Source organism: Parambassis ranga, chromosome 6 (assembly GCF_900634625.1).
Source record: "Parambassis ranga chromosome 6, fParRan2.1, whole genome shotgun sequence".
In the NCBI taxonomy this organism is placed as follows: domain Eukaryota; kingdom Metazoa; phylum Chordata; class Actinopteri; family Ambassidae; genus Parambassis; species Parambassis ranga.
In genome coordinates, this window is record NC_041027.1 from 2,584,396 (window position 1) to 2,600,300 (window position 15,905).

At 42.2% G+C, this 15,905-nt stretch overlaps 1 protein-coding gene across 1 annotated transcript; it reads right to left on the bottom strand.

Moving 5' to 3' along the window:
- Positions 1–11,156: 11,156 nt before the first annotated feature.
- Positions 11,157–15,079, bottom strand: rassf10a (Ras association domain family member 10a). The gene has a single exon (XM_028407677.1). The coding sequence runs from the start codon at positions 14,873–14,875 to the stop codon at positions 13,313–13,315; it is 1,563 nt and encodes a 520-aa protein (XP_028263478.1). The 5' UTR covers positions 14,876–15,079; the 3' UTR covers positions 11,157–13,312.
- Between the last annotated feature and the right edge of the window lie 826 nt (positions 15,080–15,905).

The following is a 15,905-nucleotide window of genomic DNA, read 5'->3' on the forward strand; positions in this document are numbered from 1 at the left end:
ACAGCCTTTTCATACATAGTCTAATATATAGACTCATTATGTATTTAGCCTCCTAATCTGAGGTCCACCCAGCACTGACCCTGCGGAGTAATGAGGAGGACCCACCTTTCCAGTGTGATAATTAATGGGTGGGCTTGGTTTGTTGTTCAGGGCACCCTTACACCTGAAACGCCTGAGCTTGACAGCTGGACCTTTAGATTATAGTCATCAACATGCAATCTAATCATCAAGTCAGCAAACTGCTTTCCATTCTTAGATGCTTTACAACCAGCCTTGATTTAGCTCACATTACAGTGATAGAAAATGGATTCACGAAAAAGTGTCTTTACTTTTTATTACAGCCATCTTTCATGGTTCACATGAATCTTAATCAAACCCCAAAATTTGTTATTATTATTTGACCGGAGGGAGTACGAGAACATTTAGAACCGGAATACATTAAGGTGTGTATGTCCCTGAGTGTGTGTTAGGCTGTAAGGCATCATTACCTGTCTCTAATTCCAGTAAAGAATGATTGATAAGTTGTTGGCATTCGGCTCTGATACCACCCACCTGTGGGAACTCACTCCGGAGTTCACACAGCTGTGGGAAAAGGATGTTAGTGTTTTCCACAGTATGACTCTCTCTCTTCTTCTGTCTCTTTCACACACACACACACACACACACACTCAGAGGTAAAAATCATATTCCTTACTGGTTGAAAGCCAGACACTGCAGAGTCTGCTTGACTTTGACAGACATGAGGAGCGTGAGGTCAAGGCAGCTTCAGGCAGTGTGTGTGTTTGGACTCCTGGCTGATGTTTAACCCTGGGTTTACATTGCTGTGCTGGGTGGAGCTCAGTCCCCATGCTCTGCACACACCTCTGAACCACCTCAGCATACTCAAACAAAACAGACTTCTACTAACATTACAATACATGTACTGCAGTATACTCTGATTAATTATGCTAATAAAACATCTCTTAAATAGGCATTTTAGAAGGCATTTTCACAAATTAAATTAGAGGAAACTTGAGTATAATAACAAAAGTGCTTATCAGACACACAACAACATCTTACACCCACTGTGTTAGATATATTTTAGCGTTACGTGAATAAAGCCAGTCTTTTGTGGCAATGAGTAAAGCTGGATCCATACTCCGCGAGACAAAGACATTTTTCCCCGTGCAGACGTTACGCCCACAAAATGACGTCATTTTTTGTCTCTGACCGCCCGCTGATCCGCACTCATGGCAACCATGCTGCGATTGGTCGGAATTTATTGTGGGCGTGATGAAAGTGGAGAAGCGCAAGAGCCTCTCCAGGTATATACTGTAGGTAGGTGTATAAACAGCACTGATTCAACAGATTTAGATAAGACCATACCGGTTTTGCATGATGAGCAATAAAAGAAAGAAAGAAAGGCAAGTCAGGGTGATTTGTCACCAATAACTCCAGACAGCCATTCACACATACCAGATGGTGACTGTTATTACCATTCTATATACTCATACATACCCGGGCATAATAGGCTCGTTAACAATGTCTGTATATCTTTGCTATTGTTACTTTTAATGTCGCATCTTCACAGCTCATCACAGGACAGTTTGAAGCATCGCAGGCACATTGGAACACAGTAGATGTGCAAATGTGGTCATAAAGACTAGCACAAACACTGAATCTTTGCTATTGTTACTTTTAATGTCGCATTTTCACAACTCATCGCCAGACATCTCACGCTGTTGCAGGCACCCTCTCTGTATAATGCCCTCTTGCCATGGCACAAGTCCTTGTGGTGTGTTAAAAAACTCAGTAAAGTCTTTCCTTATAGTTTAGTGGGCGGGCCGTATGAGGAGTTCTGCACACACACGTCTCGCAGAGTATGGTACCTCGGTGCGGAAAAGACCTTTTTTATTTATCTCTTACCACCCGTGGAGCGCGTTCTCCGCTCTTTGTCTCGCGGAGTATGGAACAGCCTTAACTGCCAATAGCTGATGAAGATTCTCAGTCATCCGGGTCATATTCATTGAGAAGATTGAAGCAAGGCTTCTGGACAACCCTGCAAGTCCAGATGCCTTGCTTCAATCATCTCAACGACTGCCAATAGCATCTTGGCACCTAAATTATGTGTAGTGTTCACTCACTGAGTCCTTAGTGCTAGCTGCAGCTTTATATGTATCCTGACCAGGCATCTGAATGCGATGCAGTTGGAGTGACGCCCCAGGAACTGGCAGGATAACACAGACAGGAATCGAGGCAACTGGACGTTTCGCCACTCCACCAAGTGGCTTCTTCAGTTCTGCAACTATTCTGGTTGGGAATCTGAGTTTTATGTGTTCAGGAACTCTGTGGGTGGATCTTGCAGGAACTCACATAACTATGATCCCTATAGTTGGTTAATGGTCAGTTAACGACCAGAAACTGTATCTGGGCCATGTGCAGGACTAGTTGACGGCCCATCATTAGAGTTTGAATGGGAGTGAAGTCTGCTAGAAAATTAGAATTTCAAAATAAAATGTTAAATAAAAGCTGCAAAACATATACAAAATCATCACAGTTCATTTTCATGTTTTGTATCATAAATCTGGCAATTGGGTATGCTGATAATTTAAAATTAAAATCCCGGCACACAGCATTTTGTTTGTAGTTATTGTGGCATTTAACACTCCAAGCTACATATCTGAAAACCTTAGCACGTCTGTACACCTGTAGACATGAGTGAAGAGTCTTTCATTATCACTAAATGTTTTTTTTTAATTTAGCCTGTCAGTGATGCACACTGTTCCACTCTACTTGACCCGGCCCTGCCCATCTGGAAAACTAAAATAGACAAGTGCACTTCCTTCCTGTGATCTGCAAGTGATGTCAGGATGAACTGTTCTCATGTGCAGTGCCAGTTTTCCAATATGCGTCTGTCTTTTATCTCTTGTTTGTCCAACAGATGATGCACCGATTCTTCACCGGGTTGTTGTTCCCTCTCGCTGTAACACATGAGCACATCTCTGCTGACATTCTCGCCCAAAATACTTCATGTTTGCGTCCTGAACTCTAACTAAAAGCCTACTTTTGGTGCAGTTACTGCATCTCCACACTGAAAATATGGTCATAGCTATAATCTGGCCACAACAACATCACAGAACCAGTAGTTAAAGTTTAATAAATGGCTTGTCACTGCTGATCTTCAGACCCACACAGATTGACAGATCTCATCTGTGAGACAGACGCTCTTTGTCGAGCTCTTTTTAGTGCATGTCTGACGTCAACACCGCCCCTCTCTGTCTGTCTGGCTGGCTGAGATGCTTTCATGAAATATTGATCACCTCTCCGCCCTCCCTGCTGGCGTTTCCTTTAATTGTCTGGCAGGCGAGTGCAGGAGCAGAGGCGAGCCACAGACATGATTGAAATGACAGACTAAAACAGAGAAGAGAACAGAACAGGACTGGCTCATCAGGTTCATAAACGTCAAGGCCTGACTCCCTCCCTCCTTTACTATATAAATCACAGCATCTCGTTCCTCATGTTTTTGCCTGCTCTCACACTCCTCTGTCTTGATTTGATCTCACTCCATCCATCTCTGCTGTGCTGGGTAATAAAAGACTAAGTCTAGCAGGGCACACATTGGGCCAACACAAAATCAAGGCTGCACTTGGCACATTCAAACTTAGAGGAAAAGCTCTTATTATGCTTCTAAGACTGAACCAGGAAGAACAATAGCAGCCTTGTTTGCTGGTCAAGAGCTGGAGACAGGAAATGGTTATCCTAGCTTAGCATAAAGACAGGAATCGGGGGAAAACATAAGTACTCAACAAGATTAACAGGGTTTTAGACCAAATGCTTAAGATCAGAGAATTCCTGTGAGCTAGCGCATCGTGCTGCTAATTTGACTGCTGTGGATTCATGATGGTGTCAGGATCAGAAAGGAGAATTACAGTGTTCAAAAGAAACACACAATACATTTTGTAGCACTCTTGGCAGTTAAATATCATAACTTCTGCCTTATGTTGTTAACTTATTGTGACACTGGAGAAAAGTCAGCTGATTTTATTATATTTGCACCACAAATATTTAAAGGTAAATTAATTATTAAAAAGCAATATGGAACAGCTTGCAGTACTCTAAATGGCCACTTGCTGTCTGAATTTCTTTACTGCAAATCATGTTTCCAGAAAACCTTTAGTTTCTATAGAAAACTGACTTGATGACAGTTAGAACTGATTTTCTATATAACTTATAGACACATTGCACAGCACTAAACAGATGGATAAACTGTTATATGTGATATGCAATATGGTAGTTGCAGTTCTGAGTTTCCCTTATATAATCACAAATTAAGTTAAACTTGAAAAGACTCATTCTCAATTTGCTGCTGTTTTTGTGTGACCTTACATCATATTAAAGTATTTCCAGAGCAGTCCAATGGCACTTTAGGAAGAGGAAATATCTCAGCATGTCCCTGAAAATCAGCGTTTCATTCAATCAACCTGTAGAGAGAAAAGTCTTTAAAAAACAAAAAAAAACTTGTACTGTGTTTTTTTTAGGCCTGCAGCCAGTAGATTAATGGAGATTAATGTGTCAGACAGCAGGATATAAATGTGTAAAAAAAACTTCTTGTGTTGCTTTCCTAAAAACTATTAATCATCAATACATTGTTGCACCAACAGTTTTTATTGAAAAAAACGTTCACAATTTGCCCCAAGCATAAATAAAACCACACGTTGATGATATTTTATGTGACGAGTGACACACCTGTTCCTGGGGTTGTGCGTGTGAAAAGATCAGCCTGTCTTCCTGTTACCTATACCAGAAGCTGTGGTGATTGATGATCAGCAGGCCTGCAGTTGCAGATGGTCCACTGTCCACTTGTCCACAGCTGAGAGGCAGAGTTTAAACCAGCATCCTCACATTGCCGGTTGTAAACCACACTACAGTGCCGTACATGCTCGCTTACACATGTTGACTTGCTCATAACTGTTGTCAGCACATTGTGATTCTCAAAGTAAACTGCTTATATTCCATCCGTGTTGCCCGCATCAGTCCCTGTGTTTAATGCAGGATGACATGACAGAACAGCAGCTCTGACCCTACAAGCTGTTTCTGCTTCATTATTTATGATGCGACTCTCTTAGTCAGTTGTCAGTGTTGGTAGATTTTTATGGAGGATGTGGGTTTAGACACATTCTGCCCAGGGGTAAAAACCTGTCTAAATAAATAATATGACTGACAAGCTTTATAAATCATGAGCTAAGTGACTTCTTAGTCATGGGTCAGCGCCCTGTGTAAGTTATGATAAAAGGGGTAAACATGAAGGGGGTTTAATGTGCCATGGTTGCTGCACCGGGCTGCTGCACTTTGCAACTGAGTTCCTGCAGAGGCTTCGTGTCATTAAGGCTGCTCAATTAATTGGGTCGTAGTGAAAAAATTAACAACTACTGGAAACATTGTGTTGGGATTTGATATAAGAGATGACAGGTCTTCAGTCTCAGCCAGTGTAAGCTGAGTTTAGCTGGCAGAGAATCACTGAGCAGTGTGAATTAGCTACTTTGTGGGTAATTCCAGGGTGGTTAGCCCTCGTGTTATCACTACTTTTGGTGTGAACTAGTAGCACTTTGTTGTGATGTGAATCCATATAAATATACCATTACAGTTTTTTAAATGTAAGAGAAGCACGCCATAATAACATAGTGTCTCTCAGAGGGAGATCGGACAGTTTCACTCTATTGTCAGTCATCAACAGACGCTAGCCATTCAAGCAGAAAGATGCTAAATACATGGTTCTTAAAATTATGATCAGCAACGATGTTGGACTTTTAAGGACACTGGAAAAATAGTTTGTAAAAATTAGACTAGAACAGAATTATCAGGCTTGAATGTTGGGAAAAGGAACAACACTACATTGGAGTATATGAATCTATCCCATGTGGTAAACATGGCGGTGGTAGTATCATGGTTTTGGTTTGTTTTGTTGCATCTAAGCCAGGATGAGTTGCCATCATTGATGGGATAATGAATTCTGAATTCCACCTGTCTGTGAGGTCAACAACAATGTCAGTATATCTTTACATTATCAAAGTATTATTATTTGTATAGATGTAATATTTAATAGTTATTATTATGTTATATAGAATAATTTAGCCTGTTGAAAAATTGATTGTTTTATTTCTCCTCCCCTTACAGATAACTGACCAGTATTTACAAGAATCCTTTTAAGAAGAAAGAGGCCACTTAAGGGCACAGCATTGAGGTGAGCTTTGAGTTTGACTGCTGTCAGATAACAGCTGATAAGGGGCATTATCAATCAGACCGCACAGAATAAACAAACAAAAAAATCTGATTATTAATATGATCAAATCTGTCGGGTTTAATTTAGGGTTGCTTTTTTAAACAGCGATAAGCTGCTGACAAGGTGTTTAAAATACCCAGCAGAAATTAAGCTGCATCTGTCACCAGCTGTGTGACCGACGGATGTCCCTGACACACACACACATACACACAGCTTAAGAGGGTAACTGGAAGAACTGCTGCATCAAATTGAATCTATTCCCCGATTATTTTCTTCATATAGCTGTGTAGTTTAAATCCCATTTTGCACAAGAGTTAACCACAATGTGCATGGTGAACATTCAAGGAATGTTCAGGCTCCACCCGAGTCTCCCGACAGATCTGTAATGATTCGAATGACACACTAATCTCAGTGCGACTGTCTTATTCCACGTCACAAACACACACAGAGTCTGTCTGCAAGCTGTCATCAGGGATTAACTCGACACACAGCTGCACACGCACACGCTCACACACGGACACACACACACACACACACACACTATCCTCTTTACCCCGAGTGGACAGCTGTTTGTGTGTCCTCAGCCTGAAGGACTCAGGGAAACTCATTTGTTTGGTTTGCTGTGTGGTTGTAAGCCTTTGTTTGTTGTGGTGTTTGTGTTTGTTGCAGTTTTTCATTATGAGGTTTTCAGCTCATTCTGCTGTAACAGGGTTGCATCACTGCTACACTTCTTGGCGTCTGTAGTCACACACAGAGAAATATTCACGCTGTCCGTGAGTACAAATGCAGCAATATGAAAACATTCATGCAACAAAAATCCTACTTATCCCACCCACTTAAAATCCTACATAAGTAGCAAGTTGTAGTTATAAATTGGGCTTTTTGCCTCTGTTTAATCTCTTGGATCATTTATTAACACTTGACTTGAAGGACACATTTATTGGAAACACAACTGTGTGTGTGTGTTTGTAGCTGTGACACACATACAGTAGTCTCCTTCCACTACATTTATTTAAACATGTGCCCCAGCTGACTATGTGAGGTTACCTAGGCCACTGCAAAATGCCTCATCAACCATGAACAACCTCTGCTTAGTGGTTTTTACAAACCTACAGACCTTCATCAGCATCTGGCATGCTCCCTCTTGAAATCACAGTCAAAAGTATGAAAACAGAAAGCAGACAGATTTTTATACCTGATCATTTATTACATTCAGGGAAATGATCCAGTATAACATAAAGTATATGTGAGTGGCAAATGTATGTGAACCTCTAGGATTAGCAGTTTATTTGAAGGCCAGATTGGAGCCCCTCTGTTCAGATGGTTTGAAACAATGCAATGAGCGTCCTGTTTTACAAGGCACTATCAAAGCTGTTTGATCTTCACAACATAGTCTGTTAGTGTGGAAGTATATCATGGAATGAGCAAATTACATTTTCTCAAGGACTTAAGAAAAATATTGTTGCTCATCGGCTGGAAAAATTGCAAAACCATCTCTAAAGAGTTTGGACTCTGGCAGATTGTGTAGAAGAGAATACATTTATTGTTACCCTCCCAAGGAGGGTTAATGCCCATGAATCCATCATCAGGAGAACACTGAAAAACCATGGTGTGCAGCACTGCAAAGAGAAAGTCACTGCTCTCCAAAAAGAACGCTGCTGCCTGTCGGTAGATTTAGAAGCCTGATGTTGGGCGAAAGAATGACACTACATGAACCTATCCCATCTGTAAAAACATGGTAGGGGTAGTATCATGGTTTAGGCCTGTCAAAGAGGAAATACAGCAAGACAACAACCCCAAACACACAAGTGATTCTACAGAAGCATGGTTAAAGAAGTCAATGTTCTGAGTTCTAATAGAAATGTTGTGGAAGGAGAATGTACAAGCAGCTCATGTGAGGAAACCCACCAACATGTCAGAACTGAAGGTATTCTGTGCTGAGGGTTACATTTCCTCCAAGGCAGTGTGGAAGGCAGTCAGGAGTTACTGCTTACACAAAGTGGTCACAGCAGATACTGAGAGCAAAGGTTCACTCTGAATGAAGTAATATTGGATCATTGTCCTGACTAAATAAATATAAACATAGATATGTTTTCATTTGTTTGATTAGGTTTTCACTTTAACTCAATCTCTTTTGTTTATGTCAATTTATTTATTTTGTATATTCAGGAATTCTGGGGAAATCAGCTGATGTTTTCTGTCACATTTATGCCAAAATATGGAAAATTCTACAGGACAGGTTTCACAAACTTCCAAACACCACTGTAAAGTAATCAATGCATGTAGATAAGCTAGTGGCTCATATTATTACAGCATGTTTTCCCTGCCACCTGTGTTTTCAGGTCCAGTTATATAAACTGTAGTTTTTTTGTCTAAAGATGTGAGCAGCTGTTAACTGGCCTCATAACACCCCACACTGCTTCTGCTAAACACAGCACCAGGGGTGTCTAACACACACACACGCACGCACAAAATACTCTAACAAGGTTGCGTAACCTAACCATATCGGTCTCTTCAGCTCATTTTGTATCACAGTCACACACACTCACATTGAAAGTATCCCCTGCAGCTTGAATGCCAACTTACATAATTTGAGTAAAATGAATGGTCTCACTGCCAACGCCAAGTGTGGCACCAGGCGGTCAAACACACACACACACACACACATATCCATGAACGGTCCTTGTGGTTACTGGCCATTTATCAATAATTCAGCATTTCATATGACAGTATGTTTTTGTGCCTACTTGCACAATAGTTAGATTTGTTGCAGATAACACAGGAGCTGTGGTAGCTGTGGATGCATATTGGTTTACTGTGCATTTCAGTGGAAGACATTGTTCGGGGGGGGGGGGGTTATGGTGTTACGGCTTGATTTAAAAGGGGAGACTCTTGATATAGCTGTTTCTTCCTGCTTCCAGACTATATGCTATGGTAATCACATGCTACCTCCATGTGATGGTTACATCTTTTCTCAAATGTTATGCTAGAATTTGTGTTGACATTATACTGAAGAGCAGTTTGGAAAGCAGACGTGTTAAAAAAAGTGAAGATGAGAATCAGTTGATATCAAATGAACCTGACAGTGTAACTGAACCGTTAGGAGAACATAGGAGAAAGTGGGTGTCATTTGCCAGCTTAGATCGCTCTAACATCCAAACATTTACAGTCGGGCGCTCTGATGTGATTAGTCTCAGAAGTCACCAGAATGAAATTAACCAGTGAGAATGTAGACTAGAGAGGCTAGCGGGCAGCGCAGGAATGAAGAGGATGGTTATCAGATGACAGGGTGCCTATAGGGTGGCACATTTACATGAGACGGTGATCAGCACGCTGACAGTTGACTGAGCTGATCAGACGGCCCCTGGGGGGGCGGAACGTCTGACCTTATCGTGACAGTATAAAGGTTTTATACATGCTGCATGTAGATGCTCAGGTTTTCTAAAAATTCAAACCATCTCCTCGGTTCCTGTCAGAAGCCCCCTTTTACTCCATGCCAGGTATTTCGTTGCACCCCCACAATGCTTCGAACCCTTTCATTGTATATTGTATATCTTCTCAGCTCTTGGTATCACTATGTATACTACTTGCTTTCTTGTAGTTGAACCTTATTTCCTTCACTATTTCTGTACATTCAGGACACCGAAGGCAACACGGCAACTCCTTGCATTGCTCACAATTGTTGGGTTACACTTTGCTTCATTTATATCCCACATTTTCACAGCTCTTCACCACTTTTTAGTAGCATGAAGGCCACCTCACATACTGTTTACTTCGGCTGCTTTCAGTGCTTTTTTAAATGGCATCTGCTTTCAGTGGTTACATCTAAAGTCACAGTTTCGGTGCTTGCACCTGACTGGATGACTGCAAATTTGGACATTTAATTTGGTTATTTAATTAACTTGTCATCAAATTTAACTTAAACTTCTTGCAAGTAGTTAAAAAAGACACATTTTCAGTAGCTGCATACACACCTTAATCGTTTTCTAGTTCTACTTTTGTATATATTTGTTTTCTGTCTTTCAGGATGTACCCCAGTGATGAGCAGATACAACACCAGGTTGTAGATAAAGGATTATTCTGTAGTCACAGGCTCAGTAGATAATGCTATGTATGCTTAGAACAGCAGGGAGTGGCATATTGGAGAAATGCATCATTGAACCGGGTAAACTGGCACCAAATTCTAACCTTTGTTAAGAGAAATGTCTGGAATTCTCTCAGTAGAGCTGACAACAGATACATATAGAAAGAGTTTTGCAGCTTTTTGATGGTGATGCTTATAAGCAGATATATTTTTCCTTGTTGTCTGGACTTCAGTAGATGTAAAAGGAGTACTGCTCTTACTCTGGATCCCCACTAAAAGTCACTAGGACAGTGTTTCTAAAAGAGGAACGCTGCTGTTGAATTTTTTAAATGACATTTATCTTTGCTACCTCAGCCAGGTTGGCTGCAGAACACTCGAAGCCTGATCATACCATAGAATGTTGTATAATTTGTGTTGCTCTTTTTTGTTTGTAAAGTGGGCGAGCTGACCCTTTAAGACACCCCCAGTAACTTGACTCTACTCTGTACGCTCAGGTCTCTGTTTCATCCTGCCATAATTAATGCAGGAGTGTTCATGCAAGAGTGATCAGGAAGCAGCGATTACACACAACTATGCATGACGAGTATGACAGGATAACAGGAGAGGCGACGCACTTTATACAAACACGCAAACACTTAACTGTGAAGCCCAGAGGTATGCAAACTATCCTTCTATCCTTAACCCCTTTTCATGGAAACCAAAACCCTATGTATGAGGATGTTTAGCCCAGGGGTGAAGTCGTCTCTTAGCTGAGGTATGAGAACACAGTGCCTTCAGACCTGTCAGTCACACTGAAATAAACCACACAGCAGCTTCAGGTTTTTGTTGTTTATTTCAACACTAAAAGTCATATGTAGTAATGTGCTGAGTGGCGTTACAGTGCTGCCACAGCGCATGTGAGTTCTCTCTCTTTCTCTCTGAGCCAGAAGAACCATTCCCACACAAATGAGCAACAACACAGGTTGTTTTTTTAGCATTTGGATGCAGCTAACACAGAAACAGCATCATGGGCTTCTTTTAGGTGTTACAAAGTTCTCAACATTTACAGTTAAGTCAAACATGTAAGAACTTACATCACAACACCCTGACAAAATATGCTACATACAGTAAATGCGTTCCATCAGCTTTATTTTTCTCTGCTTAACGTCTGCACGTCTGAGAGCATGGCTAATGCTGCAGCGACTATTTCCAGGATACAAAGTAAAGTGAGTCTTAAAATAGTTTCCCTTCATGTCACAGTGTTCAGAGATGCAGGAACTGCGGGTTACTAAATGGGGCCATTTCTCCCAAAAGCATCTTAAAATCTGCTCTAACAGGTGTGTATACTCCCAGAGACAGGCCTGAATACACTGTGAAACCTAGATTTGTGGATTTACTTTTTGAAATAAGTAACAAATTTGCCTGTATTTATTTATGCAGGTTGAAGTGACTACGGAGAGAAAAGAACACTTAAATATATCCTTTTTTTTGTTTTACATATTTTTGGTGTCCTTACAACTTTGCACCATTGTGATGGAGAAAATAATACCTTGATTTAACACAAGGATTTTCCTGTCTGCTCACATTGATTGTAGTTGAGTAAGAAGCTTTACATGAAAAACACTGCACTTAGATGTTAGAGAGTAATCCAACACCAGATTTCCGCCAGTTTTAGTCACTGTGCCTGCTGAAATGTGTATTTTTGTTAACTCATTTGCATGATCAGTAATGGGTTTTTGCCTCTTTTGTGAGGTGAAGTCCCGCCCCTTCTCGTGGACCGCATGGTGCCATATTTTGGAAAATAAAAATACATCATGTGTTAGACATGTTTGATGATGTTTGTTGTTTCATTTGAAAGCTAATTTCACAATTTGAGACTGAAAATATGTAATTAGGAAAAACTACATGCCCAAAAGTCACCATAGCTGAAGATCCTACATGCTAAAGCTAACGGATTCATCTGGCTCTCCTTCCACATCACTCCACCAGACATCATTTAATCATTTTTAATTTTTCAACTTTTAACTGACAAACCTAACGTGTGCATTTCATGCCACTGACCACAGTACATGTTTTTCCAAAACAAGACCTCATGTGGTTCACTTATTTTTATGAAAATATTACTAAATGTGATGAAGTTGCCCTTAAAATTATTCATTTGTTTTGACTTGTTCTTAACCTCGTTAACTGTTTTTATACAGATGTTTAACGACATCCCAACTTCAGGACCAAATAAATAAATAATCTTATATTGACAGGGAAAACCTTATCGAGCTTGTAAATCTTTAAACACTCCTGGAATAATAGCCATCACTAAGACAGATTCATTTTATTTAAACTATCCATATGGAGTTTTCCCCCCTTCAGCTGTGCAGCATGTCTAAATAAATATGCCTCTCTGTGCTCAAGACAAGATGCTACAGGACAGAACATCAAGTGATCTATGGGCTTATAGGGAGCTTAAAGTGGAATGATGCCACATTTTCTGTGCATTATTTTAGAAAGTCTGTGTAACTGACTCTATGGGGTGGATATACGAGAAAGGTTGTTGCATTAAGGTGCACTTGATGTCTTCCTCCTAAAGGGAACCTGCTGTTTCTGGCCAGTAAGAACACTTTTAGTCGCTTCAACTGATGGAAAGCAAGCTGTGATCAGTTACACCTTGAAGTTAGTTTGAGGACTACACATTACAAGTGGCTTCTTATAATACTCTTCTAGGCTATTTCTCCTAATACATGGTGCTTGTTGACTTTCCTCATGGAGGTCAAAGGTCAGCTATGGAGCAGCATATCAAGCCTCTCTCTAAGCATGCTGCCCTTTCTAGCTTATTGTGCAATGACTACATACAGAATTATTGCTGTAGAATTACAGTGTCCGTACAGAGGTGCATTTTGGGAAGGGAACACCGTCTTCCCCAGTATTGCCAACACTAATTTCTCTGCCCCTGAGCTTGTGGCTTTGAATTGCATAAAGGTCCTGCATGCTTTTTTCTATACCAGTGACTCACACACAGGCGGGTTGTCAGAGTCCTGGCTGTGCATGGAGCTCAGGCCCGTGTCTGAGTCCTCGTCGTTTGTGTTACAAGCCTTTGACAGACCTCGAGCCTGTTCCACCCAGCCGCTGCTCTTCTCTCCTGAGGTCGACTCGGCCTCCGCGCTCACTGCGCCCAGCTCCTCTTTCTCACCATCAGTCACTTTCTTGTCCTCTTGCTCTATGTCCATGGTTTCAACTCTAGCCAGCAGGTCCAACAGTTCGCTTTCTTTGGTTTCCCAGAGTGCCAGACTCAGGTCCAAGTCCCCCTTCATGGCGTCCAGGTCTGTCTTCAGCCTCAAGCCAATGTATAGACTGGTGTCCAGCTGGGTTTTGATTCTCTCTTCTTCTAGCACTAGCTCATTCTCAGACAGACTCTCAACATCTGCTTCTGCAGCCAGGCACATCTCCTCGGGGACACTCTCTGTGTCCTGCGCTGCTTCTGCTCCTCTCTCCTCCCGCCGCCGCTTCATCCACCTCCGGTTAAGCTCCTCCTGGATCTCCCCGGTGATGCTCTCCACGAGCGCCTCGCGCTCTGTCAGCTCCTCCTGTAACCTCACCACCTCCTCGCACCGGCGCGCGTATTCCTCAAACTGCGCCAGATCCTCCGCCGTGCACCGCACGTCCTGACGCTCACAGTCCTTGCGCTTACAGTCCGAGGGAGCAGTGCCCTCAGATGAGGATTCCACCATGTATGTGTCCTGCACATAGTTCACCCCGTGTCTCTTGATGCGGTCGAAGTGCACTTTGGCCTCGTAGCGCTCGATCTCCCGGTCCAGCTCTTTGATCCTTTGGATCTGCTGGCGGATAGTGTGGTCCTGAGAAATCACCAGGTGAACCAAGGTCTCCATCTTCTCCACTCCGCTTTTATCCTTACAAGCAGCCTGCTCTTTCTTTTTGTTCATTTTATCCAACTTTCTGAAAGCCTTCCTGACGATGCGCCTCTGTTTCTCCTGGGACAGATTGGCTGCGGCGGCCGCAGCGCTCCAGCAGGTCCTGGCGGTGCCCTTGAGCAGCCCGCCCGGACCACCACTCTCCCGACTCTGGACCACCCGTGCCTCTGCACTACGGGGCCCGTTATTGGGCAATGACGCTTCGTTTTTCACCAAAACGAAGCGGACATTCTCCTGCTCGTCTCCCCAGGCGCTCCACAGCCGGAGGATTTTGGTTTTGTTTGGCAAAATCCTCTCGAAGCCTCTCCATTTCTCCACCACGCAGTAAGACTGAGGGGAGCCGGACAGCATCGCTGCTGAGACGCCCTGCTGCAGGTTCTGGTCCTCAAGCAAGACTTTAACCACATCGGCGCAGGTGGTTCGCTTCGTCAGCCCGGAGACCAGCTTCTCCTCCCGGCAGACCCACACCGAGATCTTTCCCTCCTCCGGCTCCATCTCCGGGTCAACTCCAAGAGAAAAAAGTTTCTTAAGAGAATCAGCGGTGTGTGACTGTCTGATGCAGCTCAAACAATAAAGCAGACAGAAGTACTTCTCATATTTCTGACTACAGTTGTCAGGAAGTAGTGACATCCAAAAACACAGTCTCTGCGCTGCCAACGCTTCTGATCAGGTCCCTTATGAAGATGGCATCCATTCATAGAGTGCCTCCGCGGTGTGTCCTCGGGCTGCCTGCGGGGACCTCATACCTCTGTCTCCCCGGCAGATTGATCTCAGCCCCCGCCGCTGCTCGGGAGAGGAGAGGAGGAGAAGTGCGTCCTTACGTCAGGACAGGCTGCTCTGGTGTGTGGGACAAAACAGGAGGGTGCAGTAACGGCTGGGACACGCCCCCCCTTCTCTCTCTCTCTCTCTCTCTCACACACACACACACACACACACACACACACACTACACCTTCTCCTTGACTCTGATAATGAAAGTAGCCTTTGTTAAGTGCAGGTGGTGTAAAGACATAGTTGCCTCTTGATAGCTGATACACACATTTCACCCAGATTCTGCCCGTTGTGTAGTTATACTGGTGTGTTTTCAAGGTTACAAGTTAGAGAGTAATGCACATATATTAAATACCCTACAAGGGAAGTATTTTATTTAACTCTGTTCCACTCTGGTTATCATCTATCTGTAACCTTACTGACTGCATGGAGATTTTTTTTTACCGTTAGCTACAATTTAAAGCTAAAAACTTTGTCTGGAATCTTCTGAAACATTAACTATTGATTCACATTTTGACTCCAGCAGCTCAGGCAGGATGTCAACGCGTATAGATTGTGCATATTTTCTGAAGAGTGCAGCCAAAGACACAAAGACAGAGCTCTCTTGTCAGTAAGTTCAATTTGGTAGCATGGGCTAACACTGTAATTTTTAAGTTTTCCACTTTAAAATCATTTAAATCAATTTGTTATGATGTGATTATATATATTTTGTATAATTATTATATCAAGCACAAAATGTACTTGGATGTGTTTCAGCTTGTCTTAGTCTGACAAACAAAAAAACAAGTCTGACTAGTGAGGGTGTGATAATCAAGTTTTAAGCTTCATTAAGCACTGATTCTTTTTATCATTAAATATGATCATTTGAGTTGCAGAAATCAAATAAAGCT